Source organism: Lepidochelys olivacea, assembly GCF_965140295.1.
Source record: "Lepidochelys olivacea isolate rLepOli2 genome assembly, chromosome: 24".
In the NCBI taxonomy this organism is placed as follows: domain Eukaryota; kingdom Metazoa; phylum Chordata; order Testudines; family Cheloniidae; genus Lepidochelys; species Lepidochelys olivacea.
Window position 1 is genome coordinate 13702633 of NC_140434.1, and position 27782 is coordinate 13730414.

General features: G+C 48.0%; 1 protein-coding gene across 1 annotated transcript in view; it reads right to left on the reverse strand.

Moving 5' to 3' along the window:
* Positions 1 to 5377: 5377 nt before the first annotated feature.
* The window catches only part of LOC311512419 (IgGFc-binding protein-like), a gene marked incomplete at its 5' end in the record, with an annotated part of 58674 nt that continues 36269 nt past the window's right edge, over positions 5378 to 27782 (reverse strand). The window contains 9 exons of the mRNA XM_084613632.1: positions 5378 to 5676; positions 7370 to 7656; positions 12842 to 13216; positions 14965 to 15164; positions 15357 to 15927; positions 16487 to 17082; positions 18166 to 18730; positions 20784 to 21382; positions 22500 to 23073. Coding sequence (XP_084469758.1) covers positions 7384 to 7656; positions 12842 to 13216; positions 14965 to 15164; positions 15357 to 15927; positions 16487 to 17082; positions 18166 to 18730; positions 20784 to 21382; positions 22500 to 23073 — 3753 coding nt within the window. The 3' untranslated portion in view covers positions 5378 to 5676; positions 7370 to 7383. The remainder of the gene's footprint in view (positions 5677 to 7369; positions 7657 to 12841; positions 13217 to 14964; positions 15165 to 15356; positions 15928 to 16486; positions 17083 to 18165; positions 18731 to 20783; positions 21383 to 22499; positions 23074 to 27782) is intronic.

Genomic DNA, 27782 nt, shown 5'->3' on the forward strand with positions numbered 1-27782 from the left:
ATTAGGAAAAACTTTTTCACTATGAGGGTGGTGAAACACTGGAATGCATTACCTAGGGAGGTGGTGGAATCTCCTTCCTTAGAAGTTTTTAAAGTCAGGCTTGACAAAGCCCTGACTGGGATGATTTAGTCGGGGATCGGTCCTGCTTTGAACAGGGGGTTGGACTAGATGACCTCCTGAGGTCCCTTCCAACCCTGATATTCTATGATTCTATGATTCTGTACCCGGAAAGATAATGTAGCAAAAAATTAAGAAATCAAGTTGCAAACACCTAGAAGATAATGCGGTGATAAGTAACAGTCAGCATGGATTTGTCAAGAACAAATTGTGTCAAACCAACCTGATAGCTTTCTTTGACAGGGTAACAAGCCTTGTGGATAGAGGGGAAGTGGTAGACATGGTATATCTTGATTTTAGTAAAGCTTTTGGTACTGTCTTGTATAACCTTCTCATAAACAAACTAGGGAAATGCAACCTAGATGGAGCGACAATAAGGTGGATGCATAATTGGAAAATTGTTCCCAGAGAGTAGTTATCAGTGGTTCACAGTCATGCTGGAAGGGCATCACGAGTGGGGTCCTGCAGGGATCGGTTCTGGGTCTGGTTCTGGTTCTGTTCAAAATCTTCATGAATGATTTAGATAATGGCATAGAGAGCATCCTCCAAAGTACTTTCAATCCCTCCCAGTATTTATAACCCTTGAGGATGAAACCAAGCTGGGAGGGGTTGAAAGTGCTTTGGAGGATAGGATTAAAATTCAAAATGATCTGGACAAACTGGAGAAATGGTCTGAAGTAAATAGGATGAAATTCAATAAGGACAAATGCCAAGTACTCCACTTAGGAAGGAACAATCAGTTGCACACATACAAAACGGAAAATGATTGCCTAGGAAGGAGTACTGTGAAAAGAGATCTGGGGGTCATAGTGGACCACAAGCTAAATACGTGTTAACAGTGTAACACTGTTGCAAAAAAAGTGAACATCATTCTGGTATGTATTAGCAGGAGTGTTGTAAGCAAGGCACGAGAAGTAATTCTTCCACTCTACTCCACGCTGATAAGGCCTCAGCTGAAGTATTGTGTGCCGTTCTGGGTGCCACATTTCAGGAAAGATGTGGACAAATTGGAGAGAGTCCAGAGAAGAGCAACTAACATGATTAAAGGTCTAGAAAACATGACCTATGAGGAAAGATTGAAAAAATTGGGTTTGTTTAGTCTGGAAAAGAGAAGACTGAGTGGGGACGGGATAACAGTTGTTGTTGTTACAAGGAGGAGGAAGAAAAATTGTTCTTCTTAACCACTGAGGATAGGACAAGAAGCAATGGGCTTAAATTGAAGCAAAGGAGTTTAGGTTGGACATTAGGAAAAACTTCCTACATGTCAGGGTGGGTAAGCACTGGAATAAATTGCCTAGGGAGTTTGTGGAATCTCCATCATTGGAGAATTTTAAGAGCAGGTTAGACAGACACATGTCAGGGATGGTCTAGATAATACTTAGCTTTTCCATGAGTGCAGGGGACTGGACTACATGACCTCTTGAGGTTGCTTCCAGTCCTATGATTCTATGAGAAGCCTTGGGTAATTCAAATGGAGAAAATGAAAGTGCTCATTTATGCACATTTGAAGGTAAGTGGTTATTATGTGGGATGATCAGAGATCAAAGACTCTAAGTGTTTTCCCCTTGCTCTGGCATCAAAGAAAGATCTCACTTGGATAGTGACACTGACAGCTTGTTTTCTGTGAGAAGAAGCTCTAAGAATGGACACAAAGAAAAATTCTTCATCTCTGGACTGTTTGGATTCTAATAAGTGAATGAGAAGATGGAGATCCCCAGAGATTTTTCTGGGTAGCCCTGAGAGATTTGTGGGGAACTGGCAGATTACTACACATCTGCTACGATTTGGATTTATAGACTGTGACTCACCTGTGCATATATTTTATCTGCTTTAGTCTCTTAATAATTCTCATTTATTTTTCCTAATAAACCTTTATTTGGGTTACTATAGAATTGAGTACTGGCGTTGTCTTGAGTGTGAGATCTAGGATGCAACTCGACCTGGGGAAGTAACTGATCTCTTGGGACTGGGAGTAACATGGAATATTTGTGATTTTTGCTGTAAGTGACCATTTTCCCCACAGTCTAGCTCATCTGGGTGGCAAGTTAGACTGGAATGTCTAAGGGGACTTTCTGTGACTCTGTTATAAGACTTCTGTAGTACTTCAGGACCTCACACTAGTTACTGGCTTGGTGAAATCTAATGATAGAACATACCACCAGTTTGGAGTGTCTGCCCTGCTTTTGACAGTCTGCCCTGAGGTCGTGAGCCACTCCAGACAGCGTGACACAGATTTCTGTTGTTTTTACCAAGGTTATAGCTCACTTGACATAGAAGGGATGAGAGATTAGAAGAGACTGGTGAAGGAGTTCATCATTGGAGAAGAGAACAGAGGAGACATCTGGGTTGGAGTCATTGGCAGATCCAAGGGATAAAACACAGGAAAATAGACAAGGTTGGAAATACAGATCCAGCTACTCATCTAGTGTACATTGGCAGGGCCACACTGAAGTCAATGGAGCTGTGTCAGTTCACACCAGCTGAGAATCTGGGCTGTGGGTTGTTGCTGCATAATACAAGGCCCTGAAAACAAGGACCAGAAACCAGCTTGCTAAAAAGTGCAGTAGGGAGCCCATGGAGAGATTTAAAGAAGGGACCAAGACATGAATTTGAAAGGACTGGAAAGCAGCACGGTGATTCTCCAGAAGACAGGAGAAGGGGAGAGTGCAGCAGTCAAGGCAGGTGAAGACCAAGGCATGGACAAGCCATTCAGCTGTAGGAATGGAAAGAATGAGGAAGATGTGACAGTATAAGAGTTGTCCCCCCTATGCAATTGTTCCCTCATTATGCTTTCACCTTTCTCTGAAGCACCTGGTAAGAGCTACTCGTTCGAAAATTTTCTGTCTACATTGGTTTTTGACTGAAAAATGGGTTTGCAACTAAATAACATTTTTCATGGAAAGTGTCCACTTTCTGCAGAAAACTCTGACTTTCTGTGGAAAAAACACCAAAAACCAAAATGTTTTTCAGTGGGTTTTTCCAATTAGAAGTTGAAATTTTCCACAGATAACTGAAATGAAAGGTATTTTTTCCCCTTCATTTTCATTACAATTGTCTGCAGGAAGGGGAAAAAAATTCCGATCAGTTCTAGATATAAGGTTAGATGGACCATTGATTGGATCCAGGGTGGCAGAGCCTGGGATATCAGACTAGATGGATCACTGATCAGATCCAGCGTGGCAATTCTTAGTGTGTAGCATGTGTTTGTGAGTAAGATCACATTCTTTAGCTCCTCCACATCCCCGGGTTTCTAGTATTTATCGCTAACATTCCTCACATGCACTATACAGTTCATCCAATGGTGGAGCTCCACCCTGTCACACCTGCTCCCCTCCCTGGCCCAAGCACACAATGCCACCTCCTTGCCCAGCCCCACTTGCCCATATGTTGGGGATGGGGGTGGCTGGAGGAGGAAGTGATGTAGCTAGATATTAGCCCATGGATAGGTCGCTTGAATGGGGAGAGTTCTTCACTAGCTACCTCTGGCCAGCCACGTAGCACAAGGTGGACTTAGCAGAGTGGAGAATGTACCACTGCATCTGTCATACATATAAAGGGAAGGGTAAACCCCTTTAAAATCCCTCCTGGCCAGAGGAAAAATCCTCTCACCTGTAAAGGGTTAAGAAGCTAAAGGTAACCTCGCTGGCACCTGACCAAAATGACCAATGAGGAGACAAGATACTTTCAAAAGCTGGGAGGAGGGAGAGAAACAAAGGGTCTGGGTCTGTCTGTATGCTGCTTTTGCCAGGGATAGAACAGGAATGGAGTCTTAGAACTTTTAGTAAGTAATCTAGCTAGGTATGTGTTAGATTATGATTTCTTTAAATGGCTGAGAAAGGAACTGTGCTTAATAGAATGACTATTCCTGTCTGTAAAAAGAAAAGGAGTACTTGTGGCACCTTAGAGACTAACCAATTTATTTGAGCATAAGCTTTTGTGAGCTACAGCTCACTTCATCGGATGCATACTGTGGAAAGTGTAGAAGATCTTTTATGCACACAAAGCATGAAAAAATACCTCCCCCCACTCCACTCTCCTGCTGGCAATAGCTTATCTAAAGTGATCACTCTCCTTACAATGTGTATGATAATCAAGTTGGGCCATTTCCAGCACAAATCTAGGTTTTCTCACCCCCCCCCCCCAACACACACACAAACCCACTCTCCTGCTGGTAATAGCTTGTCTTTTTTGTAACTTAAGGTTTTGCGTAGAGAGATTCTCTATGTTTTGAATCTAATTACCCTGTAAGGTATCTACCATCCTGATTTTACAGAGGGGATTTCTTTACTTCTATTAAAAGTCTTCTTGTAAGAAAACTGAATGCTTTTTCATTGTTCTCAGATCCAAGGGTTTGGGTCTGTGGTCACCTATGCAAATTGGTGAGGATTTTTATCAAACCTTTCCCAGGAAGTGGGGTGCAAGGGTTGGGAGGTTTTTTGGGGGAAAGACGTGTCCAAACTACGTTTCCCAGTAAACCCAGTTAGAGTTTGGTGGTGGCAGTGGAGATCCAGGGACAAAGGATAAAATTAATTTGTACCTTGGGGAAGTTTTAACCTAAGCTGGTGAAAGTAAGCTAAGGAAGTTTTCATGCAGGTCCCCACATCTGTACCCTAGAGTTCAGAGTGGGGGAGGAACCTTGACAGCACCTTTGAAGGAGATGTAGCAGGAGATTAACCCTAAACATGAACAATAGCTCAACAAGCTGATACCACCTTGGACAAGAGATTGAGCTGAATTTGTGAACTGGCTACTTCTTTGCTGGGTAACAGCTAAGACTTCCTGGTATCTTCCTTCATGGGGAAAATTGGCCTGATTCTCCACTCCTCACCACTGTGTAAATCAGGAATGACCCTGGAATTATGCCAGTGTAAACGAGCACCCAGTTGGCCTCCCTATGAGCGATCAGAAGGTGCGGGATGACCTTTCTGTGACTGTGTTGTTAATTCTCTGGTGAGGAAACCCAGAGGTGATGGGGATGATTTGTGGGCATGACCCGCATGTGGATCTCGGGGGAAGAGCAGGTTAGGAAAGGCATCGCCTATCACACAGTGCTGACGTAGAGGGAGATTGTGGTTAGGCACTTTTGCCCATAGTCCCTGAAGTGTATCAGCACTAGGCCTAGGCCTGAATTCCCAATTACCCAGCCCTCTTTACACCACTCTAGTGCTGAGAAGAGAGACAAATAGCCTGAGTCGCATTATGCTGAGGCTCCTTTATTCCACTTTGGCAGCATAAAGAGGCCTTAAAGAGTGTTGTGAAGGGTCCTTAGCACAGTCAGATCCAAGTGGGATGCGAAAGCCATTTCCCGAGGCATGCCAGAGCCTGCTGCTTCAGACACTCCTTTGCAAACTTCTCTATTGACAAGTCCAGATGAGATTTTTCTGTCATGCACCAGGCGCCACTGAACTCATCCGTGCTGCAGGGAGCGCCCTATGTAAAGGAACACATGTTTGTGTGCTAAGCTATGACCTGTTACTGAGTAACCAGCCAGCCCAGTCCAACGCAGGGAAGGGAAAGGGGACGGGGGTCCATTGCAGCTCAGGTGGCTTTTAAACATCGCTAGGAGATAAAGAGAAAGACAAAAATTAGTCCCTCCTGCTGGGTCACAGAGCAGATCGAGATTGACACTACTTTTCATCCAACCACCTCAAAATATTTTATGAGGCTCCCTCCAGCAAACTGGAATGAAATCCAGTGAACTCCATGTGACACTGGGATAATCGAGAACCCCAGAGTCCTTACAATGACTGAGAGCGTCTGCCCCAGCCCCGCACCTCGCTCTGGGGCCATAAAGGTGACACAAGAAGAATCACCCCAGGGAAGGAGCAGTTTAGGGCTGGCAGGGGCAGACCTGTGCTGTCCACCTCATAAGCCCCAGTGTATGGGTCATGCCAGGGATACGGTGAGAGGGGTAGTCTTCACAGTCTGCAGCCCTGCAGCAATACTGGGCAGATATAGGTTGTGAAGCAGCCTTGTTATAAACTAAAGCAGCCCATGGCTTCTCTAATATATGCCAGGGGCTGAAGCAGAAACAGAGCAAAGGTGGCACAGAACAGAAGCAGAGCCATTGTCTTTACTCCAACAAAAGTGGTACTTCAGGTAGCCATGGCCAGTGGTTTCCGTATCACAAATGCTAGGCGGGGGCGGGGGGTTCCTAGCTGCCAGCCCTGAAAGTTCCTTCTGGGATCCAAGGGTACATCTACACTGCAATCGGGAGAGGTGCCTCCAGCATGGCTAGGGCTATCTGAGCTAGCTTTGATCGGGGTGGTGGCACCGGCTAGCTGCCTGACCATTAGCCTGTCTCTGACCCTAGACAGGTGCTTGAGCAGGTAGTCCAGGCGACTTTTACAGTCACTGCTCTTTTTAGCAAGCTAGGTCGATCCAAGCCAGCTCAGGTACACGTAAACGAGCTGCAGTCACGCCTGACTGCAGTGTAGACATACCCTGAGAGTCAAGCTGGGGTCTTTCCTTCTTGGGCACCAATGCCAGCGTAACACCGACAGACCCCTGTCATCAGTGGGCAGTATTGAACCTAGGATCTCTGGAGCTTGGTGCGTGAGCTTCTACTGCATGAGCTAAAAGCCATATGGCCCTCAGCTAAGGCTGTAGAGCAGGCTCATTAATCTCTCCCTAAGTGGTCTCGGTGCCACTAGATGGAACAGAACACCACACCGAGGAAGTGTGTGGGTTACACCAGCAGTACAGGTTCATCAAGGCTGGCTTCATCTCGGAGAATCTGTTCAACCCTATTGGGTACAGGGGGGTTGCACAGGCATAAGTGGTTGGAACAAGAACAGGACCATCTCACTCTTCCACTGCCGCACTGGATCTACAGGGCCAACAGGAGGAACTGCAATTTTGTAGGGCTGGTTGAAATTTTGCCTTCAAAGCTGACATGCCAACAGACAACCAACCGGGTTTTCACTTTAAATGATCACTGTCAAGGAAAAGCATTAGCTTTCCTTGAACATTTTTGATTTTTTTCATCCAAAAACCAATGGTGGATCCTCCAGCACTGAACATTCTGTAATCAAGCCTGGATGCTTTTCTAAAAAATCTGCTTTAACAGGAATTCTTTTGAGGAAGGTCTCTGGCCTGTGCTACACATAGGGCAGGACTCGATGATCACAATGGCCCCTCTTGGCCTTGGAACTTATGGAATCTATGAACCAGGCCAACCAGAGGATCACACCTGTGGAGAGTGAATGGCCATGCTGTCTTAGAAGGAGCAGCCCTTTGAAGAGCTCCTTACCTTCTTGAGAGGTTTCACGCCCTCCAAGCTTCAAACACGTCCGTGATGTTCCCCACGACCTGCCCGCTGGGCAGCCGCAGCTCATCGGAGATGTCGCCGTTGAAGTTCCCGCAAGGTGCACACAGATTGTTAGCCAGGCTCTCGCTGACTGTCACTGTCACCTCCCCACTCAGGCTGAACAGAATCTTTATTCTAGAGCCCTGGACAATCATGATGGTGCCCTGAGACTCACTTACAGACAAGGTTTCGGATACCTTCACTGGGAGCTGCCTTTGTTGTCCTTTCACCTGGAAGACACAGACAAGGAGGTCAGAGAAAAGCTGGGCAGCATGGGAGGGAGTGAGACAGAGCTAGTCTATGGACCCCAGTACAAGGCAATGGGGTCTGGAGACGCTAGGTCAGATCTTGCTCTCAAACAAGTGTAAAACCTGAGTAAATCCATTGCAGTCAGGGGAGTAACTCTGGACTGAGACTCATGTAACTGAGAGCAGGATCTGCCCCTCCACTCTGGGAGATGAGCCTATCACTTTCCAGTTCTTCTTCTCCTCATTGCATGGGGTGACTAAGGGAGTCAGTTCTCCTTTTTTTCTGACACTAACATGGTCTTCGTTAGCTCACATTTCCGTAATTAGTGGATTTATTTTGATTGCAACAGCACCCAGGAATCCCCGGGGTGGTTCGGGACCTCTTTGTGCCAAGTGCTGTACAAACACAGACCAAAAGCACAGTCTTTCCCCCAACGAGCTTACAGCCTAATGCTTCATTTTCAGCCAAAAGAAATGTGGGTCAGATCTAATCATATTGACTGTGAAGGGCAATAAATGGGGGTCACCAGTCAACTGAGGCAGGGAGATCCAGCCCAGAACAAGTATTCGACTGGTACTCAGGAAACCTGAGGTAAGTGGGAAAGCGGGATACCGGGAGGAAGCACAGGCAGGAATGTCTGTGAGGGGAGGGCTCGTGCCTCATACTGGCAATGAGGGGTGATCAACAGGTTATCTCAAGTGCTTATATACAAATGCACAAAGCCTTGGAAACAAGCAGGGAGAACTGGAGGTCCTGGTGATGTCAAGGAACTATGACGTGATCGGAATAACAGAGACTTGGTGGGATAACTCATATGACTGGAGTACTGTCATGGATGGTTATAAACTGTTCAGGAAGGACAGGCAGGGCAGAAAAGGTGGGGAAGTAGCACTGTATGTAAGGGAGCAGTATGACTGCTCAGAGCTCCGGTACGAAACTGCAGAAAAACCTGAGTGTCTCTGGATTAAGTTTAGAAGTGTGTGCAACAAGAGTGATGTAGTGGTGGGAGTCTGCTATAGACCACCGGACCAGGGGGATGAGGTGGATGAGGCTTTCTTCCGGCAGCTCATGGAAGCTACTAGATCGCATGCCCTGATTCTCATGGGTGACTTTAATTTTCCTGATATCTGCTGGGAGAGCAATACAGCGGTGCATAGACAATCCAGGAAGTTTTTGGAAAGCGTAGGGGACAATTTCCTGGCGCAAGTGCTAGAGGAGCCAACTAGGGGGGGTGCTTTTCTTGACCTGCTGCTCACAAACCGGGTAGAATTAGTGGGGGAAGCAAAAGTGGATGGGAATCTGGGAGGCAGTGACCATGAGTTGGTTGAGTTCAGGATCCTGACGCAGGGAACAAAGGTAAGCAGCAGGATACGGACCCTGGACTTCAGGAAAGCAGACTTCGACTCCCTCAGGGAACGGATGGCCAGGATCCCCTGGGGGACTAACTTGAAGGGGAAAGGAGTCCAGGAGAGCTGGCTGTATTTCAAGGAATCCCTGTTGAGGTTACAGGGACAAACCATCCCGATGAGTCGAAAGAATAGTAAATATGGCAGGCGACCAACTTGGCTTAATGGTGAAATCCTAGCGGATCTTAAACATAAAAAAAGAAGCTTACAAGAAGTGGAAGGTTGGACATATGACCAGGGAAGAGTATAAAAATATTGCTCGGGCATGTAGGAATGTTATCAGGAGGGCCAAATCGCACCTGGAGCTGCAGCTAGCCAGAGATGTCAAGAGTAACAAGAAGGGTTTCTTCAGGTATGTTGGCAACAAGAAGAAAGCCAAGGAATGTGTGGGCCCCTTACTGAATGAGGGAGGCAACCTAGTGACAGAGGATGTGGAAAAAGCTAATGTACTCAATGCTTTTTTTGCCTCTGTTTTCACTAACAAGGTCAGCTCCCAGACTGCTGCGCTGGGCATCACAAAATGCGGAAGAGATGGCCAGCCCTCTGTGGAGATAGAGGCGGTTAGGGACTATTTAGAAAAGCTGGACGTGCACAAGTCCATGGGGCCGGACGAGTTGCATCCGAGAGTGCTGAAGGAATTGGCGGCTGTGATTGCAGAGCCACTGGCCATTATCTTTGAAAACTCGTGGCGAACCGGGGAAGTCCCGGATGACTGGAAAAAGGCTAATGTAGTGCCAATCTTTAAAAAAGGGAAGAAGGAAGATCCTGGGAACTACAGGCCAGTCAGCCTCACCTCAGTCCCTGGAAAAATCATGGAGCAGGTCCTCAAAGAATCAATCCTGAAGCACTTGCATGAGAGGAAAGTGATCAGGAACAGCCAGCATGGATTCACCAAGGGAAGGTCATGCCTGACTAATCTAATCGCCTTTTATGATGAGATTACTGGTTCTGTGGATGAAGGGAAAGCAGTGGATGTATTGTTTCTTGACTTTAGCAAAGCTTTTGACACGGTCTCCCATAGTATTCTTGTCAGCAAGTTAAGGAAGTATGGGCTGGATGAATGCACTATAAGGTGGGTAGAAAGCTGGCTAAATTGTCGGGCTCAACGGGTAGTGATCAATGGCTCCATGTCTAGTTGGCAGCCGGTATCAAGTGGAGTGCCCCAAGGGTCGGTCCTGGGGCCGGTTTTATTCAATATCTTCATAAATGATCTGGAGGATGGTGTGGATTGCACTCTCAGCAAATTTGCGGATGATACTAAACTGGGAGGAGTGGTAGATACGCTGGAGGGGAGGGATAGGATACAGAAGGACCTAGACCAATTGGAAGATTGGGCCAAAAGGAATCTGATGAGGTTCAATAAGGATAAGTGCAGGGTCCTGCACTTAGGACGGAAGAACCCAATGCACAGCTACAGACTAGGGACCGAATGGCTAGGCAGCAGTTCTGCGGAAAAGGACCTAGGGGTGACAGTGGACGAGAAGCTGGATATGAGTCAGCAGTGTGCCCTTGTTGCCAAGAAGGCCAATGGCATTTTGGGATGTATAAGTAGGGGCATAGCGAGCAGATCGAGGGACGTGATCGTTCCCCTCTATTCGACATTGGTGAGGCCTCATCTGGAGTACTGTGTCCAGTTTTGGGCCCCACACTTCAAGAAGGATGTGGATAAATTGGAGAGAGTCCAGCGAAGGGCAACAAAAATGATTAGGGGACTGGAACACATGAGTTATGAGGAGAGGCTGAGGGAGCTGGGATTGTTTAGCCTGCAGAAGAGAAGAATGAGGGGGGATTTGATAGCTGCTTTCAACTACCTGAAAGGGGGTTCCAAAGAGGATGGCTCTAGACTGTTCTCAATGGTAGCAGATGACAGAACGAGGAGTAATGGTCTCAAGTTGCAGTGGGGGAGGTTTAGATTGGATATTAGGAAAAACTTTTTCACTAAGAGGGTGGTGAAACACTGGAATGCGTTACCTAGGGAGGTGGTAGAATCTCCTTCCTTAGAGGTTTTTAAGGTCAGGCTTGACAAAGCCCTGGCTGGGATGATTTAACTGGGAATTGGTCCTGCTTTGAGCAGGGGGTTGGACTAGATGACCTTCTGGGGTCCCTTCCAACCCTGATATTCTATGATTCTATGAAACCTGGGTTCTGTCCATGGGTCTGCTACTGACCTCCTGTGTGACATTGGTCCATGTATCTTCTATCTCCCTTTGTGTCTCTTTAGTTGTATGTTCTGTGTGATAGAAACCCTGATCTCAGATGGGCAGGGACTGCCTCTCGCTGTGTGTCTGGGCAGTGCCCAGAACAATGGGGCCCTGATCTCAGCTGGGGCAGGGACTGTTTCTCACTGTGCGTCTGTGCAAGGCCTGGCATAATGGGGCCCTGATCACAGTGGGGCCCATTGTGCTGCCACACTTGGGTGTCCTGAGTCCTAGTTTTCCACCCCCGTACTTTAATAGAAATAATAATAATAACTGGTATAGAGAATATAAAGCTCCCTTGGAACATATTTCTTCAGTCTTTAGAACCAAACTCAAACCACGTTTGTTTTAAGGTCTGTAAATACACAGATTAGAGCTGGACGGGGGTGGAATGGTTTTCCAGTATTGCCACAAGTTTTTGAGAGTTTGAAATTTTTTCTCATCCTGAATCAGTATGGAAAGTCTTCAAATTTTCGCAAACCAAAAATCTGAATTTTTGTTTGTTTGTTTGTTTTGGGTCAACTGAAATGTTTGGTTTCAGTACAGTTGGGTCATTTCTATTTGACTTTTTTCCTTTTAACTTTATTTTTAGACTAATTCATTTAAAATTTGAAACACAAAGTTATTCTGAAATGGAAAACCAGAATTTTTCATTTTGAAAATATGGAAATGTTTAATTTTGAGCATTTTGGAACTCCTTTTTCAGAGTTTTTTTCCACTTGGGAGCTTCGTCAAACGCAAGCCTCTATCACAAAAAGTTTTGGGTTCAACGAACAGGCATTTTTTGTCCAAAAACGATTTATCAAAAATCCTGCCCATAGCACAGATATGCATTTTTCATCCTTGTTTCTGGCTGGGATCAGGACTAGATCTACTCAAATCACCATCGTCCTGATCCACAGATCTCACACATTTTACGAAGGTGAGTGGTCTCCTCTGTCAACATTCTTCCCAGTGGTTGCGTGGTTAAATACCCTGGTGAAGGTCTTTTGCTCACCACAGCTTCCTACAACTACTGCAGGTGAGACTGCTGGCATGTCAGGAACAGCCTTGCTATTGGTAACAGCGTAAGCTCACCATTAGAGGAGGAGGTTAGGGATTCCCAGCTCCATGTGGTGCTTAATTCACTGGTTAGATGAGTGGGCTAAGATTCAGAACTCATGGGTTCTAGTCCCACCCCTGGGAGGGGAGTGGGGTCTAGTGGGATTAGAGCAGGAGTGAGATGGGAGTCAAGACTCCTGGGTTCTTGCTCATGGAAGAGAATAGGGTCTAGTGGGTTGGAGTGGGGGGCTGGGAGCCAGGACTCCTGGGTTCTATCTGTGGCTCTGAGAGAGAAGTAGGGTCTAATAGGGTGAGCTGGAAGCCAGGACTCCTGGGTTCTATCCCTGGGTCTAGTGGTTAGAGCAGGGTCCTAATAGGAGTCCTGCACTCTATTCCCAGCTCAGCCACTGACTCACCATATGACTTTGGGCAGATCACTTCCCTTCAATAAAGCAGGGATCTTAATAGTGACTCACCCCCTCCCCCTTGGCTTAGGGTGTGCTAACCCAGCCTGCTCTTACCCAAATCTCCTTTTTCTTATTGACATGGATAAGACCCTCGTCGAAGAAAACAGAGATGTCTTCAGGAACGGCCAAGCCACCTTCTCTGAACACACTGACCACCATCCGGAACCAGGGGAGGTTTACCCCTTCGCAGAGGGAAGTCACCTCATAGGCCCCATCAAGGAGGACTTCCCTCGTGACACCATCAAAGGACGTGAACCATATTCCTGGGGCCAGCGTGCACCGGCCCATCTGCTCCACACAGCTGCGCACCCCATTCCTGAGCATGCATTTCTCCTCTTCGGTACAGTTTGTTTCCTCACAGATGACCTCGCCTGAAGCGTGGCAGGTGCATTTCTCAGAGCAGTTGCTGGAGACAAAGCTCTCCCTGGCCTGCAGGGAAATACCCAGACAAACAACTTTGTTAAGTGAATGCAAAGGGACTCACTCCTCGGCAGGAGGGACTGGGAGCAGCAATATATAGAGCTATGGGAAAGCCCTGCTGTGAGAGGATCAATAGAGAGAAGGTGTCAAGGACCTTTCAGAAGCAATAGCTTAGCAAGGCTGATGACAGAGAGAAAGAGCAGGTGGATACAGCAGAGAGAAAGAAAGCAAGGTGCGGGATTGACCAGTCTCCACACTGAGGTCTAATAACATCAAGACCCAACACCTACCAACATCCCCTGCCTAAGGTCTGACAACAAGGGGGGCGGCTGCAGTGTTGATTTTCATGTGAAAGGCAGATTTGCCAACCAGAAATTAGGCCAAGTCCCACCAACACTCTTCTTTACACACAGTCAATGCTCTTGTTTCCCAGGAGCCAGACTGGAGGGAAGAGCCTCATATTCCACTCGCTGCCCCCCTGAACTAAGGCTGGATCGGAGCTGATCCCCTGGAGGGGAAAGGCCCCATCTCGCATTGCCCAGCCACCTAAGCCAACCAATCCCCCCACCCTGGGCTGGATCAGAGTCAGAGGCCCCAAGAGGAGAAAGGCCTTGTGTCCCATTTCCCCAACCCACTAAGCCAGGCAGTCCCTCTGACCTGGGGCTGGCTCAGAGCTGGCACCCCTAGAAGAGCGAGGCCCGGTGTCCCATCCCCTGTCCCCCTAAGCCAGCCAGTCCCCCTAGCCTGAGTCTGGATCAGAGTTAGATCCCCTGGAGGGGAAAGGCCCCATCTCGCATTCCCTAGACACTTCCCCACTTTACACTTGTTCAGACTCCAACCTGCTGAACAGTTTCATTCCCTCGTGGTATTTCCTTCCAGCTCTGTTTTACAATCTCCTGCAAAGAAGCTTCATCTCAATACTTGCCTATCTGGATACCTGTCTGATTTGAGCCCATGCTCAGAACCTCCTGGCAGTCATGTTAAATCCCAGGTTACTGGTAAATTCTTTATATCAAGCCACCGAGGCTGCTTAGTGAGGTCCATAAACTGTGAGCATAGTTGATCAAGTCTGCCCTGCATGGGCAATTACACAGAACCAATGAAACTCCCAAAGACCTGACACCCCTATGGGATGCTCTGAGCTCAGTGTAAAACTGGGAAAGGATCTTCTGGGAGCAGCCTTTGCTTTGGTTATTCCAAAGGCCTGTTCTGGAATATAGAAGACCATCCCTGTTTTCAGTGGTGGCAGATGACAGAATAAGGAGCAATGGTCTCAAATTGCAGTGGGGGAGGTTTAGGTTGGATATTAGGAAAAACTATTTCACTAGGAGGGTGGTGAAGCCCTGGAATGGGTTACCTAGGGAGGTGGTGGAATCTCCTTCCTTAGAGGTTGTAAAGGCGCTGCTTGACAAAGCCCTGACTGGGATGATTTAGTTGGGGATTGGTCCTGCTTTGAGTAGGGAGTTGGACTAGATGACCTCCTGAGGTCTCTTCCAAGCCTGATCTTCTATGATTCTATGATCCCTGAAATAGAAATGATGGACCCCACATTTTGTATGCACAGCTGCCATTGACTGCAGTGGAAGCCACATGAGTGACCCTGAGGGCAGGATTTGGCTCTAGGTTTTAGGTATATCTGCATAGTAGGATACAGGACATGCCACTCTACAGTCACTCTAACCCGCATTGGGAATCCCATTGCCAGAGGAGAATGGCAGAATCGGGGAGAACGGAGGGACCAATAACCCAGCACCCACCTTGATGTAGCGTCCGTTGTGCACACACCCACACCTGTCCATGGAGACACATGCCTCCCCGTCAGACACGTATTCTGGATCACACCAGCAGCCTTCAAAGCACTTCCCGGTGCATTGGGCAGGGGCAAACAAGCTGGCACAGGTGAAATTGCAGGATCTGGTACACAGCTCATAGTGGCTGTTCCCCGGGCAGGCGAGGGCTGGAGGGACAGAAGAAAAATTGGGACCATCACAGACAGAAAGCCAAGATAAGCTGAGGTCTCCCACCTAAATAAACAGAAGCTCCTACTTAGCCTAGAAGTCTGAGGGGTATTGTGGAGGTTGAATAGCACAAAAACTACAGCAGCTATGGGTTAATGAAGTACAGATTGTAGATTGTCCTGTAGACTTACGGCAGAAGGAGGCCGTTCTCCAGGTCTCCATCTTGGCCCCAGCTGCTTGGCATGCAGCCACATAGGCCTGCAGACTCTGGCAGAGGGTCTCTCCCCTTCCGTTGGTGGCACACAAGTCATAGAGACAGTGGTTGAAGTACTCAACAGGACTGATTATTGAGTGACAGTGTCTGAAGGGACCCGAGGTGGCTGTGATCAGCCCACAGGAGCTCTCAGTCTGGTACAGCGCTGTCTGGGCTGCATCACAGACGGGGCACTTCTCACCACAGCCATCGGAGCATGTGGCAGCATCAACAGGCACCTTCCAGGAGGTAACAAACTCATCCACATTCTGGGTACTCTTCACACCGGGCAGCAGGAGATCATCGTTCTTGTCATCGTTAAAGTTGCCACACAAGCCGCACACATGTCCCTTGTAGGTGCTGGGGACGGACACTAGGAGGTAGGAGGCAGTGTCATAAAAGACTTGGAGGCCAGAGGCTGATTGGACAATGATGCTGTTCCCCTCTTGGTTGATCCAAAGCTTTCCATCGTCTGTAGCCAGTGGGAGGGTGAAGAGCTCATCACCCACCTGTGCCAATGAGAGAGAAATTCACCCGTCACTGGTGGAGACTCAGCAGTGTCCTGGTGTTTCACACACACCCACACACACACCCCATCAGTGCTATGTCAGACTAATCACAAGGAGGGACTTACCGCAGCGGCATATTAACGCCTAGGCCGACAAGGCTGAGGCCTAGGGCGGCAAATTTATAAAAGCAGCCAGAGGCTGCTTCCCCTGGCTCCAGTTTGCGCCCTCCGCCCCGGCCCTGCTCCAACTCCACCCCTTCCCCGCCCCCATTCCCCACCCCCTCCCTGCCCCCAATTGGTCCCCTTCCCCAAATCCCCGCCCCGACCCCGCATCGTCTCCTGAGCGCACCGCGTTCCCCTCTCTTCCCCCCTCCTTTGTGAAGCTGTTTCGCGGACACACACTGGCAGGGAGCGGGGAGAAGCAGGACCCGGCGGTGCAGTCAGGGGAGGAGGTGGAGTCGGAGTGGAGGTGAGCTGCGGCGGGGGGGCCAGGAGCTGCTTGGGGGGGCAATTATTTCAGGGCCTGGGGTGGCAAAATCATTAATCCGCCACTGACTTACCGCAATCTTCCACTTCCTCCCCCTCTCCATGGCGATGGTGTAACCATGCAGCGACACCACCACTGTCCTCGTCACAGCCATGTGGCCACCACCAGGGCTCTCATTCTCCACCACCACAGAGAAGTTCCCCAGTCCAGAGTCTCTGCTGCAAACCTTGGCCAAGGTGTAAGTACAGGAGCCCTGGAAGTCAAAGGCCCGTCCATCAAAGGAGATGTAGTGAGGTCCACCAGATGCGACGCATGTTCCATATCCCGTGGCGTGGCAGCCCAGGACTCCGTTCTCCACCCGGCACTCCTCATTGGCTCCACAGGAGGCCTCCTGGCACTCAACGACCCCATTGTCTTTGCATAAGCAGCGCTCCTGACAGGAGGCGCTGGGGTAGAACTCCTCTCCCTTCCTGTAATACACGGCCTTGTGCACACAGCCGCACTGTGCGACGGGGATGCACTTCTCACCACTCAGGGTGAATCCAGCGTCACAGAAACACCCTTCAGCACAGGGCTTCTCACACTGATCTAGAGCCCACAGGTCGTTGCAGTTGGAAGGGCAGCTGATTCCACAGAGTTCATAGTGAGAGTTAAGGGGGCAGGTGGGTCCTGAAGAAAAAAGATCAGAGAGAATTTGAATTTGTGTGTGAGGAGAAATGTGGTTGAACTAACAGATCATCTGGTCAATGTTCTTTTCACATCCGTTCGGATATGGTTAGAGCAGGGGACTGGGAATCAGGACTCCTGGTCCTCGCTTCATCTCTGGGAAAAGTATAGTCTAGCGATTAAATTGGGGGAGTGGCCATCAGGACTCTTGGGTTCTATTCCCATCTGTGGGATGAAGGGTCACCTCTTGACTAGAATAGCAGGAGTCGGCATTCCTGCTTTATGTTGCAAGCAGGGGGGCTCAGAACTCCTGGGTTCTTTTCCTAGCTCTGCTACTTATTTATGGAGGACACCTTTGGCCAAATAATTTGACAGCTCTTTTCCTAATTTTCCCAACCAATCGAATGGGGATAACAATACTTACCTACCTCGAAGTGATTACAAGACTTAATGAATGGTGTAAAATGTTTCTACTTCTCTAAATGCCAAAGTATTAATTCAATTTACTCTGGAAAGGCAAAGTGTACGGCTTGGTCTACACTACAGACTTATGTCAGTGTAAGTACATCGCTCAGGGTTGTGGAAAATCCACACCCACACAGTTATACTGATGGAACTCCTGGGTGTAGACAGTGCTATGGCGACAGGAGGGCTTCTCCCGTTGCCATAGCTACCATCTATTAAGGAGGTGGACGAACTACGCCAATGGGAGAAGCTCTCCTATCAGAATAGGTAGCGTCTTCACTAAGCGTTACAGTGGCACAGCTGCATCTGTGAAGCTGCAGCTCTGTAAGTGTAGACAAGCCATGGAAACACCAGGAACAGAAAAGATGAGCTCTGAGAGAAAGTTTACAGGACATCTAGACATTAAATAACATGACACAGAATGAAAAAAATATTTCAGGGACTACAATTTTAATTGCATGGTGGAAATGTCTAGGTCTAGAATCTGTAACAAAGATGTCGCACTGTAAATTAAAACTCAGAACTGGGTGGGTGAACAATTCTGACCCCACCCTGCAGAGGGAGTTGGTGCACATGGGCAGTCGCCAGTCCCTAAAGCAGAGTCCCGCAGGCAACACTCACGGCAGAATGAGGCCGATCTCCACTGCCCTATCCGGATGCCCCTGGCCTGGCAGGATGTGACATAGGCGCTGATGGCGCTGCACAGAGTGTCCTGGTGACCCTTGTACTGGCACGTGTCATAGAGACAATCGTCGAAGAAGGGAGCTGGGTCGATGGCCCCGTGGCACTGCCTGAATGGCGCGTCCCCTCGGGTGAGGATCCCGCAGTATTGGTCTCCCTTGTAGGTTTGTTTCTGAGCCTCACTGCAGACTGAGCAGTCCCCGGTGCAGCTAGACGAGCACCCTGGGACCTCCCCCACCTTCCAGCTCTCTGCAAACTGAATCTCATCAGATGTCTGAGTTCCATCCTTCATGGTCAGATCATCGCTGGGGTCCTGATTGGCATTGCCACAGAGGCCGCAGACGGTGTTGGCGTACGTATTGGGTAGAATGACCCTGGCGTAGCTGTACCAGTCAAAGCTCACTCTCAGGTCGAAATCAGTCTGGATAAAGCCGTGGACTCCACTGATGTAGGCCTTGAACTTGTGCTGGTGGGAAAAGGGCAGGTCCACAAAGACACCATTGACCTGGAAAACATACAGGAGAGACTGTCAAGGATTTCACGCAGTGCACTCAACATGAAATAATTCCATTTCCACGGAGCTGCCATGGATGGTCTGGCTCCAGAATTTCTATTTCTGAATTGGGTGGAGGGTAACCCAGTGCATTAATATGTCATCCCATTGCCCCTTACTATTGCCCTTTCCTTTTCTAAAGCTCCTTCTATCCAAGGAGTGCAATGCAGTTGAAGCATTAAAGACTAGAGCTGGGTGAAAAATCTCACACAAATAATGTACTTGCTCATAAATGCAGCTTTCGTTGACCAGAAACTATTTCCATATTTGATAAAAATTGGAGGGATAGCTGTGGTGGAAAAAAAAATTCAGGCTGGATGCACAAGGCACTGTATGTGCACGAGCAGTTTCCTTTATAACCGTTAGCCCAGTCTTTAGGGCACTCACCCAGGATGTGGCAGACCAGGGTTCAATTCCCCAACTGCCTGATACAGAGCAGGATTGAATTTTGGTCTCACATTTAGCACCTACTAGGCCACTCTAGGGAAAAGGTATTCTCAGTCTCTCCTGCTGAAGCTGTTCTACTTTGTATAACTAACTAGTCAATGGAGCAGGAATTTGAATGTGGGTCTCCCCCTGCCCCAGCTGAGTGCTTAACAGCCGGGAATAGAATCATTCTTATTCTTGCTCTCTGGGCCACGGACTAGTCAAGTATTTCATACAAAGTGGAATAGCTTCAAGAGGAGAGACTGAGGACATATCTACACTACGGATGCTATGTGCCGTTGTTGTGTCAAGGTCGAAACATGTCCTACGTTGATGGAAGGGGTTTTTCCATTGGAGGTAGGTAATCCACCTCCCTCGGCAGCAGTAGCTACATTGATGGAAGAATTCTTCTTGTCAGCCTAGCTGTGTCTACACCAAGGGTTAGGTTGGCTTAACTACAGTGCTGGGGGGGGGGGGGGGAAGGAAGAGGGTGGATTTTTCACTCCCCTGAAAGATATAGTTTAGATTGATCAAAATTTTAAGCATAGCCCTGCCCCAGAATATCCTATAGTCCAGTAGCTAGGGGACTCTCCAGCAAATTCGAATTCCTTCTCCCCATCAGGCAGAAGGAGGAATGGAATCCAGGTCTTCCACATTCCAGGTGAGTGCTAAAGGGAGTCATTATCACCGCTGGCGACTGCATGAACCTAGCCCATCATTTCCTTGGCTTTTTGTTGCCCGGAAACAAAACAAAAAGTTTTGTTTCAGGTTGAACAGAATTTTTGTCAATATTTACGGAACTTGAAGTGTGTCAAAGAACCAGTTATTTGCCTAGCTCTACTCACAACAGCCCTGTGAAGTGAAAAGGTCTTATTACCCCCTTTAGAGTTGGGGAAATAGGCCAGGTCTACCCTATAATCTTACATCGGTATAACTACGTCGCTCCGGTGTGTGAAAAATCCACCCCCTGAGCAACGCAGTTACACTGACCTAACCCCCGGTGTAGACATTGCTCTGGCAATGGGAGGACTTCTCCTGTCAACATAGCCACTGCCTCTTGCGGTGGTAGATTAACTACGCCGACAGGAGAAGCTCTCCCATCAACGTACTAGCGTCTTCACGAAGCGCTACAGAGGTGCAGCTCCATCAGTGCAGTGTTTTAAGTGTAGACCTGCTCACAGAGGTACAAAGATAGGAAGCGACTTGTCCTAGGTTATTAAGCCAGTCAGGGGCAGAGAGAAGAATAAAATCCTAACTGTCTGAATCCCAGCTCAAACCTCTTCCCCTACTTCCCAGGAGCAGAATGCTGGAGCTCTAGTTCTTAGCACCTTCTGCTCTAACCTTCTAGTCCCCACAGCTGTGATAGAACCTCGGAGTCCTGGCTCCCAACCCCCCGCACCAACCACTGGACCCCACTTCCCTCACAGAGCCAGGGATGAAATCCAGGAGTCCTGGTTCCCACCCCCTACTCCAACCACTAGACCCCAGCTCCCTCCCAGAGCTAAGAAGACAACAAAGAGCCCAGACAAGAGATCATTGAAATGACTTCCTGCGTTCCCCAGTGATCCTGTGTCCCGACCTGGATCTTGCGTGGATACTCCTGGCTCAGACTGATGGTCACGTTGTAGACCTCTAAGGTCACCCTTTTGGTGAAGGACACGGCCTTACTGCCTCGGTTGTTGTTCTCCACTTTGACATTGAACGGGGTGAGTGTGGGGTCCTCGGAGCAGAGAGCCGCAAACTGGTAGATGCAGGAGCCCATGAAATCATACTTTTTCCCATCAAAGGTGGTGTAGTGAGGGTCTCCAGTACCTATGCAGGTGGAGTAGCTGATCGTATGGCAGCCACGGACCCCATTGACCACGGAGCATCTTTCTTTGGCCTTGCAACTGGTCTTTCTGCAAACCACTGTGCCCAGGCTGGAGTCACAACTGCACCGAGAGTGGCAGTTCTCGTCGTCCCAGAACTCCTCACTGGGTTTGTAGTAGTGGCCGTTGTAGTCACAGCCACAGCTCCCCAGGGGGACGCACTTGTCAGCACTGAGGACGTAACCGTCATTACACTGGCAGGTCTCCACGCAGGGCTCCCGGCAGGAGGAGGGGGCAGTTCGGTCAGAGCAGCTGGAGGGACAGGCGTTCCCACAGGCCTCGTAGTGGCTGTTCTCAGGGCAGGGCAGGGCTGGGACAAGTTTGAAAAGGGGAGATTTAAAAATACAGGAAATGAATGAAACAACCTGCCTAAACGCAGTGAGAGCTACAGAAAAATTCTTACACGCAGTGCATTGTCCACCCAGCATGAAACAGCCATAAGTGAGGTGGAATTAACTTCTGCATTCAGAAACCAAAAGGCCATATATGTCTGCAGCCAAATCTCACAAGCCATGAGTGAATCATCAGGGTCAGCTCTTGGGTATAAAGAACACTTAGGGTCTGCAGGGAGTGCTCAGTAAGAGTACTCTCCCTTGAGTTAGTGCTGACCTTAATGGCACAGTGTGGAGCGAGGGGGCACTGTTCTGCAAACAAAGGAGTCGGGTCTGATTAGGATGTGCTCTCCACTTGAGTCCATGCTGACTCCAATGCTCCAGTGTTGCACTAGGGGGCACTGTGCTTCAGGGAGTGGGGTGGAAGGCTTAGTAGTGGATGCTCATCCTTGGAATCAGTGCTGACCCCAATTCCCAAGGGTGACACTAGGGGGTGTTGTACTGCAAGGAGCAGAGTAGGGAGCTCAATAGATGGTGCTCAGAGTCAGTGTTGATCCCTATGCCCAAGAAAACCAGTCATTCACAACTCTATGCTCAGGTCATTCACCATCCCCTCCACCGACAGAGTGAACAGATGGGCTACTGGAACTGAGCTGAAACCAGGTTTACCATTTCATTGGAAATACCAAGATTTTGGATTTTCTTCTGTTCCAAAAGGGAACAGAAATGAAATTCCTGTCCCAGACATTGTTGGAGGTCAATCAACGTGTTTTATTTTGATAAAATCAAAACACTAACGTCTGATTTCAACCTTATAAAACTTAAAAAATGTTTTATATATCTAAAAATAATTAATTTTGTTGTCAAAAGTCGTTTCAAAATGAAAAATCAAAATGCTCCATCCTGAAATGTTGTTGACACGCTTTGTCTCACTTTTTGAAATTACATTTTTTCAAAATCTGAACTTTTTTCTAAACATTCGGAATGTGACAAGAATGGCATTTTTCCTCAAAACTCTGGTGGAATGAAAAACATCCAGGCCTCTCTACTGACTAGCCCCATTATGCCCGTGACAGTAAGGACTGTCAGACTCACCACAGCCAGATGGCATCCTCCAGTCATAGACGGTGACCCCGTGGTCTCTGCAGGTTGCTGCGTAGGCCTCCAGCGCCTGGCACAAGATTTTTGTAGCGCCCCTGTTCAGACACACGTCATAGATGCAGCTATCAAAGAACTCAGTGGAGTTCACTCTGGAGTGACACTCTCTGAAGGGCCCTCCCGGTGCTTTGCTGATCAACCCACAGTGACTGTCGCCCCCGTACAGCTCCCTTGTACTCTCATCACATGTCAGGCAGTTCTCTTGACAGGAATCCCAGCAAAAGGGATCCAGGTCTTGGACTTTCCAACTGGCAGCCCAGCCCACGATGGAGGAGACTCTGGTGCCGCTGGCTGAGTTTATTTCATCTTCAGGGTTCTGGTTGAAGTTCCCACATAGGCCACACGTGGCCCCATAATAACTGCTGGGGAGGGTGATCACCAGATGCCAGTCCCAGTTGTATGCCACCCGGAGACCGAAGTCCGTCTGCAGGACGGCGCGGAAGCCGCTCTGGTGCACTCTGATTTTACCATCTGACAGTGTCACTGGGAGATTGGTGATCACGCCGTTTAGCTAGGAACAAGGACAGGATGGGGTGTTATTGCTCTTTCATCCTAACTTGTTCTTATTGCATATGTCGCCTCACCACCCGTTTTGACTGTATCTCATTGTCACTCTAACCAGTGGCTTGTACAATACGGGGGACCACATCCTTCATCATAAGAACATAAGAATGGCCATACTGGGTCAGACCAAAGGTCCATCTAGCCCAGTATCCTGTCTTCTGACAGTGGCCAATGCCAGGTGCCCCAGCGGGAATGAACAGAACAGGGAATCATCAAGTCTGTCGCCCCTGTCGCCCATTCCCAGCTTCTGGCAAACAGAGGCTAGGGACACCATCCCTGTTCATCCTGACTGATAGCCATCACTTTTTACCCATTCCTTACTCAGAAAGAACCAGTAAAATCAATGCGAGTTGGCCTGAATATATTAAGAACAGGTTCGACAAACACTTGTCAAGGATGGTCTCGCTATACTTAATATTGCCTCAGCCCAGGGAGATGGACTTAGATGACCTCTGGAGGTGCCTTCTGGCCCTACATTTTTAGAATTCTATATAGAGCACTTATCTACTACAATATCTACCTACAGTATCTGTCTGTCTGCAGAATTCTCTATCTACCCATCCACACTACCTAGCTATATGACTAGTCACCTAAAGAATCTAACCATCCATCCATCCATCAGTCAACCGACCCACCCACCGATCTCTCTGTCCACATTACCTAGCTCTATTATTTACCCACCCACAGGATCTACCTACAATATCTGATTATCTAGAGGTGTCTAATATGCAACCCATCTGATATATTTGTATGACACATTGGGAATCTCCAGAATCTAAGCTTTCAATTTAATTTAATTTTATTTATTTATTGAATTGTTTGTTTGTTTAAAATATTTTTTTGGCCTTTATGGCTGCAAGGAAAACCTTCCAAATGTGCCCCAAGTGTGAGTAGTTCAGCAACATCTGCCTAAGTCTGCAGAGAGCCTGAAAAGATGACCCCCAATGGTGTAAACTACACTGCCCCTACTAAACGGATCAGAGCATCAACTGTCAAGTCCATGGATAACACTTGAGACAACACTAGCTATTTAAGCCCTGTGGGCAAAAGTGCTTCCCCTACATAGTATTATAGAATCATAGGACTAGAAGGGACCTCGAAGGTCATCTAATGTGATCCCCTGCATTCATGGGAGGACTAAGTATTATCTAGACCATCCCTGAGAGGTGTTTGTTTAACCTGCTCTTAAAAATCTCTAATGACGGAGATTTCACAACCTCCCTAGGCAATTTATTCCGGTATTTAACCACCCTGACAGTTAGGAAGTTTTTCCTAATGTCCAACCTAAACCACCCTTGTTTAAACCCATTGCTTCTTGTCCTGTCTTCAGATGTTGATGAGAACAATTTATCTCCCTCCTTCTTCTAACAACCTTTTATGTACTTGAAAACAGTTACCATGCTGCCCCGGCCACTGCCCCCAACTCTTCTCTTCTCCAGACTAAACAAATCCAATTTTTTTAATCTTCCCTCACAGGTCATGTTTTCTAGACCTTTAATCATGTTTGTTGCTCTTCTCTGGACTTTCTCCAATTTGTCCACATCTTTCCTGAAATGTGGTGCCCAGAACTGGACACAATACTCCAGTTGAGGCCTAATCAGTGTGGAGTAGAGTGTAAGGGAATGTCCACACTGGCACGTTTCTGCGCAACAAGTTATACCACTTTTATTAAAGTGCTGGAATTAAACCACTGTTGCGTGTCCACACTGTGCTCTTTGTGACGTTGGAGTGCATCCACATTAGCAGCTCTGTATCCCACTGTGCAACTGGCCGGAGGGTGCTTTGGGAAGGGTTTGCAATGCCTCATGCAGCTGGCACAGCGTCACATGATGCAGGTTTCCCAATCCCATTGTTCCATGGGCATCCTACTAGCCTAGCGGCTTTTCAACTGAAGGGGGGCAGGGCAGAGTGTGTGACAGGGAGTGTGTGTGTGTGTGTGTGTGTGGAGGGGGGACAGTGTGTTTTGGGGGACAGAAAGTGTGTCAGCATGCTGTCTTGTAAGTTCAGACAGCAGCTGGAAACCACCGACATCAGCCCCCGCCTCCCTCCCCAGCTCTCTGCACAGCAATCTGTCTGTCTGTCTGTCTGTCTCTCTCACACACACACATACACACACACACATACACCTCTGTCTTCAACAGCAGGAGCATTCCACAGTAATGGTTTGCTCAGCACAGCACGCAAGGGCTGTCAGAAATGGAGCTTTGTAAGGGGAGGGGTGCATGTCTCCAGGGCAGCCGAGTTCAAATCAATGAGGAGAGCGGCCCCTTGAGGGATTATGGGACACTTCCAGAGGCCAATCGATTGTTTTCTGCGCTGTAATGTGTTTACACTGCCAATACAGCGCTGGAGCTGCTTTGCTTTAAGGCTTACGACTCTCGTCGAGGCGGTTTTTTTGCAATGCTGCAGCTGAGGAGTTTCTGCGCACGAAGTGGCTTGGCAGTGTGTACAGCTTGGGAGTTACATCGCAGAAAGCTGCTTTACTGCGCAGTAACTTCCCTGTGTAGACAGAGCCAAATAATTACTTCTTGTGTCTTGCTTACAATGCTTCTGCTAATACATCCTAGAGTGTTTGCTTTTTTTGCAGCAGTGAATCGTGGCATGTACAAATGCAATTTTGGGTTGCAGTAACAGAGGCATAGCATGCAAGTCACGGGCGGGGATAGTATCGCTCTACTTGGCGCTGGTTAGGCCTCAGCTGGAGTACTGCATCCAATTTTGGTCACGCTGTATAGGAAGGATGTAGAGAAACTGGAAAGGATCCAGAGGCGAGCGACAAAGATAATCAAAGGGATGGAATGCAAGTCATATGAGTAAGGCTACGTTTTAGTCTCAGGCATTTTTAGTAAAAGTCATGGACAGGTCACGGGCAATAAACAAAAAGTCACGGCCTCCTGACCTGTCCATGACTTTTACTAAAAATACCTGTGACTAAATCTTACCTGCTGGGAGGGGGACGCTCCTGAAGACTGTTTTTGGCTGGGGTGGGGCAGCCCAGGCCCTGCTGCAGCTAGGGGCGGCCCAGGGCCCTCTGACGCTGGAGGGGACGGCAGCAGGGGGCCCTGGGAGCTGCCTCTCTGGGTGGAAGGTGTCCAGGGCTGCCGCCACCGCTGGTCCAGGTGGGAGGCGGCCCATAGCCCCGCTGCCGCTCCAGGATGGGGGCAGCCCAGGGCCGCCCGGCCACCACCACTGGTCCAGGTGAGGGATGGCCCGTGGCCACACTGCTGCTGGTCCGGGCAGGGGCGGCCTGGGGACCAGCTGCCTGGGGCTGCCAGAGCAGCGCCCAGTGCAGCTGGTCCCAGGGCTTCCCCAGCGGCTGGGTGGTCCTGGGATCAGCTGCATTAGTGCTGCAAAATTCAGGGAGGTCATGGAAAGCCATGACTTCCATGACCTCCGTGAATGATTCGCAGCCTTACATATGAGCAAAGACTGAAGGAACTGGGTATGTTTAGTTTGCAAAAGAGGAGATAAGGGGGGATATCATAGCGGTCTTCAAATACTTGAAAAGCTGCCATAAAAAAGATGGAGAAAAGTTGTTCTTGCCATAGAGGGCAGAACAAGAGGCAATGGGTTCAAACTACAGCAGAGCAGATTTAATTTAAATCAGGAAGAACTCCCTAACCAAAAGAAGTGCAGGACAATGTAACAGACTATCTAGCAAAGGTTGTGGAAGCATCTTCATAAGAAGTTTTCCTCTGTCTGGGATGGTTTAGACACAACAAATCCTGCATCATGGCAGGGGGTTAGACTAGATGACCCTTGAGGTCCCTTCTAACTCTATGGTTCTATGATTCTATGTGTGGGATAAGCGTCCCATCACACCCTGGTCATTTTAAAGGCAGAAGGACTGGGGCAGAAGCATCTTGGCAGAAGATGTTATTATTAAAGGCAGAAGGACTGGGCAAGGACTGGGGCCGAAGCATCTTGTGTAGAGAATTAGGGGTTGCTACAGGGAATGAGATACAAAGAAAAGGATGAAGGATATTCACACAGACAGGTCAGGAAAAGAGAATCAGAAAAAGGAAAATGCTGAAAATAGAGGAAAAAAGGGCAGAAATATATCTGAGCCTCAAATAGCGCAGACTTTCTCACTGTACAATGAACGGAACAAGAAGGAAATGAATAATAAATACATAAATAAAAATTTAGTTCCTTCTAGAGATGTGCAAATAATAGATTAGTAATTATGAAAAAATTGGGAAAAAATTGTTTCAGTGGAACTGAAAAAAAATCAATTTTTTTGGTGAAAAGTGGAAAGAAAATTGTTTCAGGTGAAACAGTTTCAGTCCAATTTCAAGCATTCTTTAAAACATTTGAAATTTGAAAAAAAAATAAAATTAAAGGAAGCTTTGAAACAAAACGTCATTTCAAATTAAAAAATTGAAACATTTTATTTCGAAATGTTGAAACAAAACCTTTCAGTTTTTTTAGATTTCTTTTTCTCAGCCAAAATAAGTCGTCGAAACAGATGCAAATTCATGAAAGGTTTCAGTGCACAGAATATGCATTTTTCTCCAAACAAATGTTTTGGATGAAAAATTTTGTCCAGCTCTGGTTAAGAACAGAACAGACATACTCAGTCAGATCAATGATCCATCTAGCCAGATATCCTGTCTTCCCACAGTGGCCAATGCCAGGTGCTTCAGAGTGAACGAA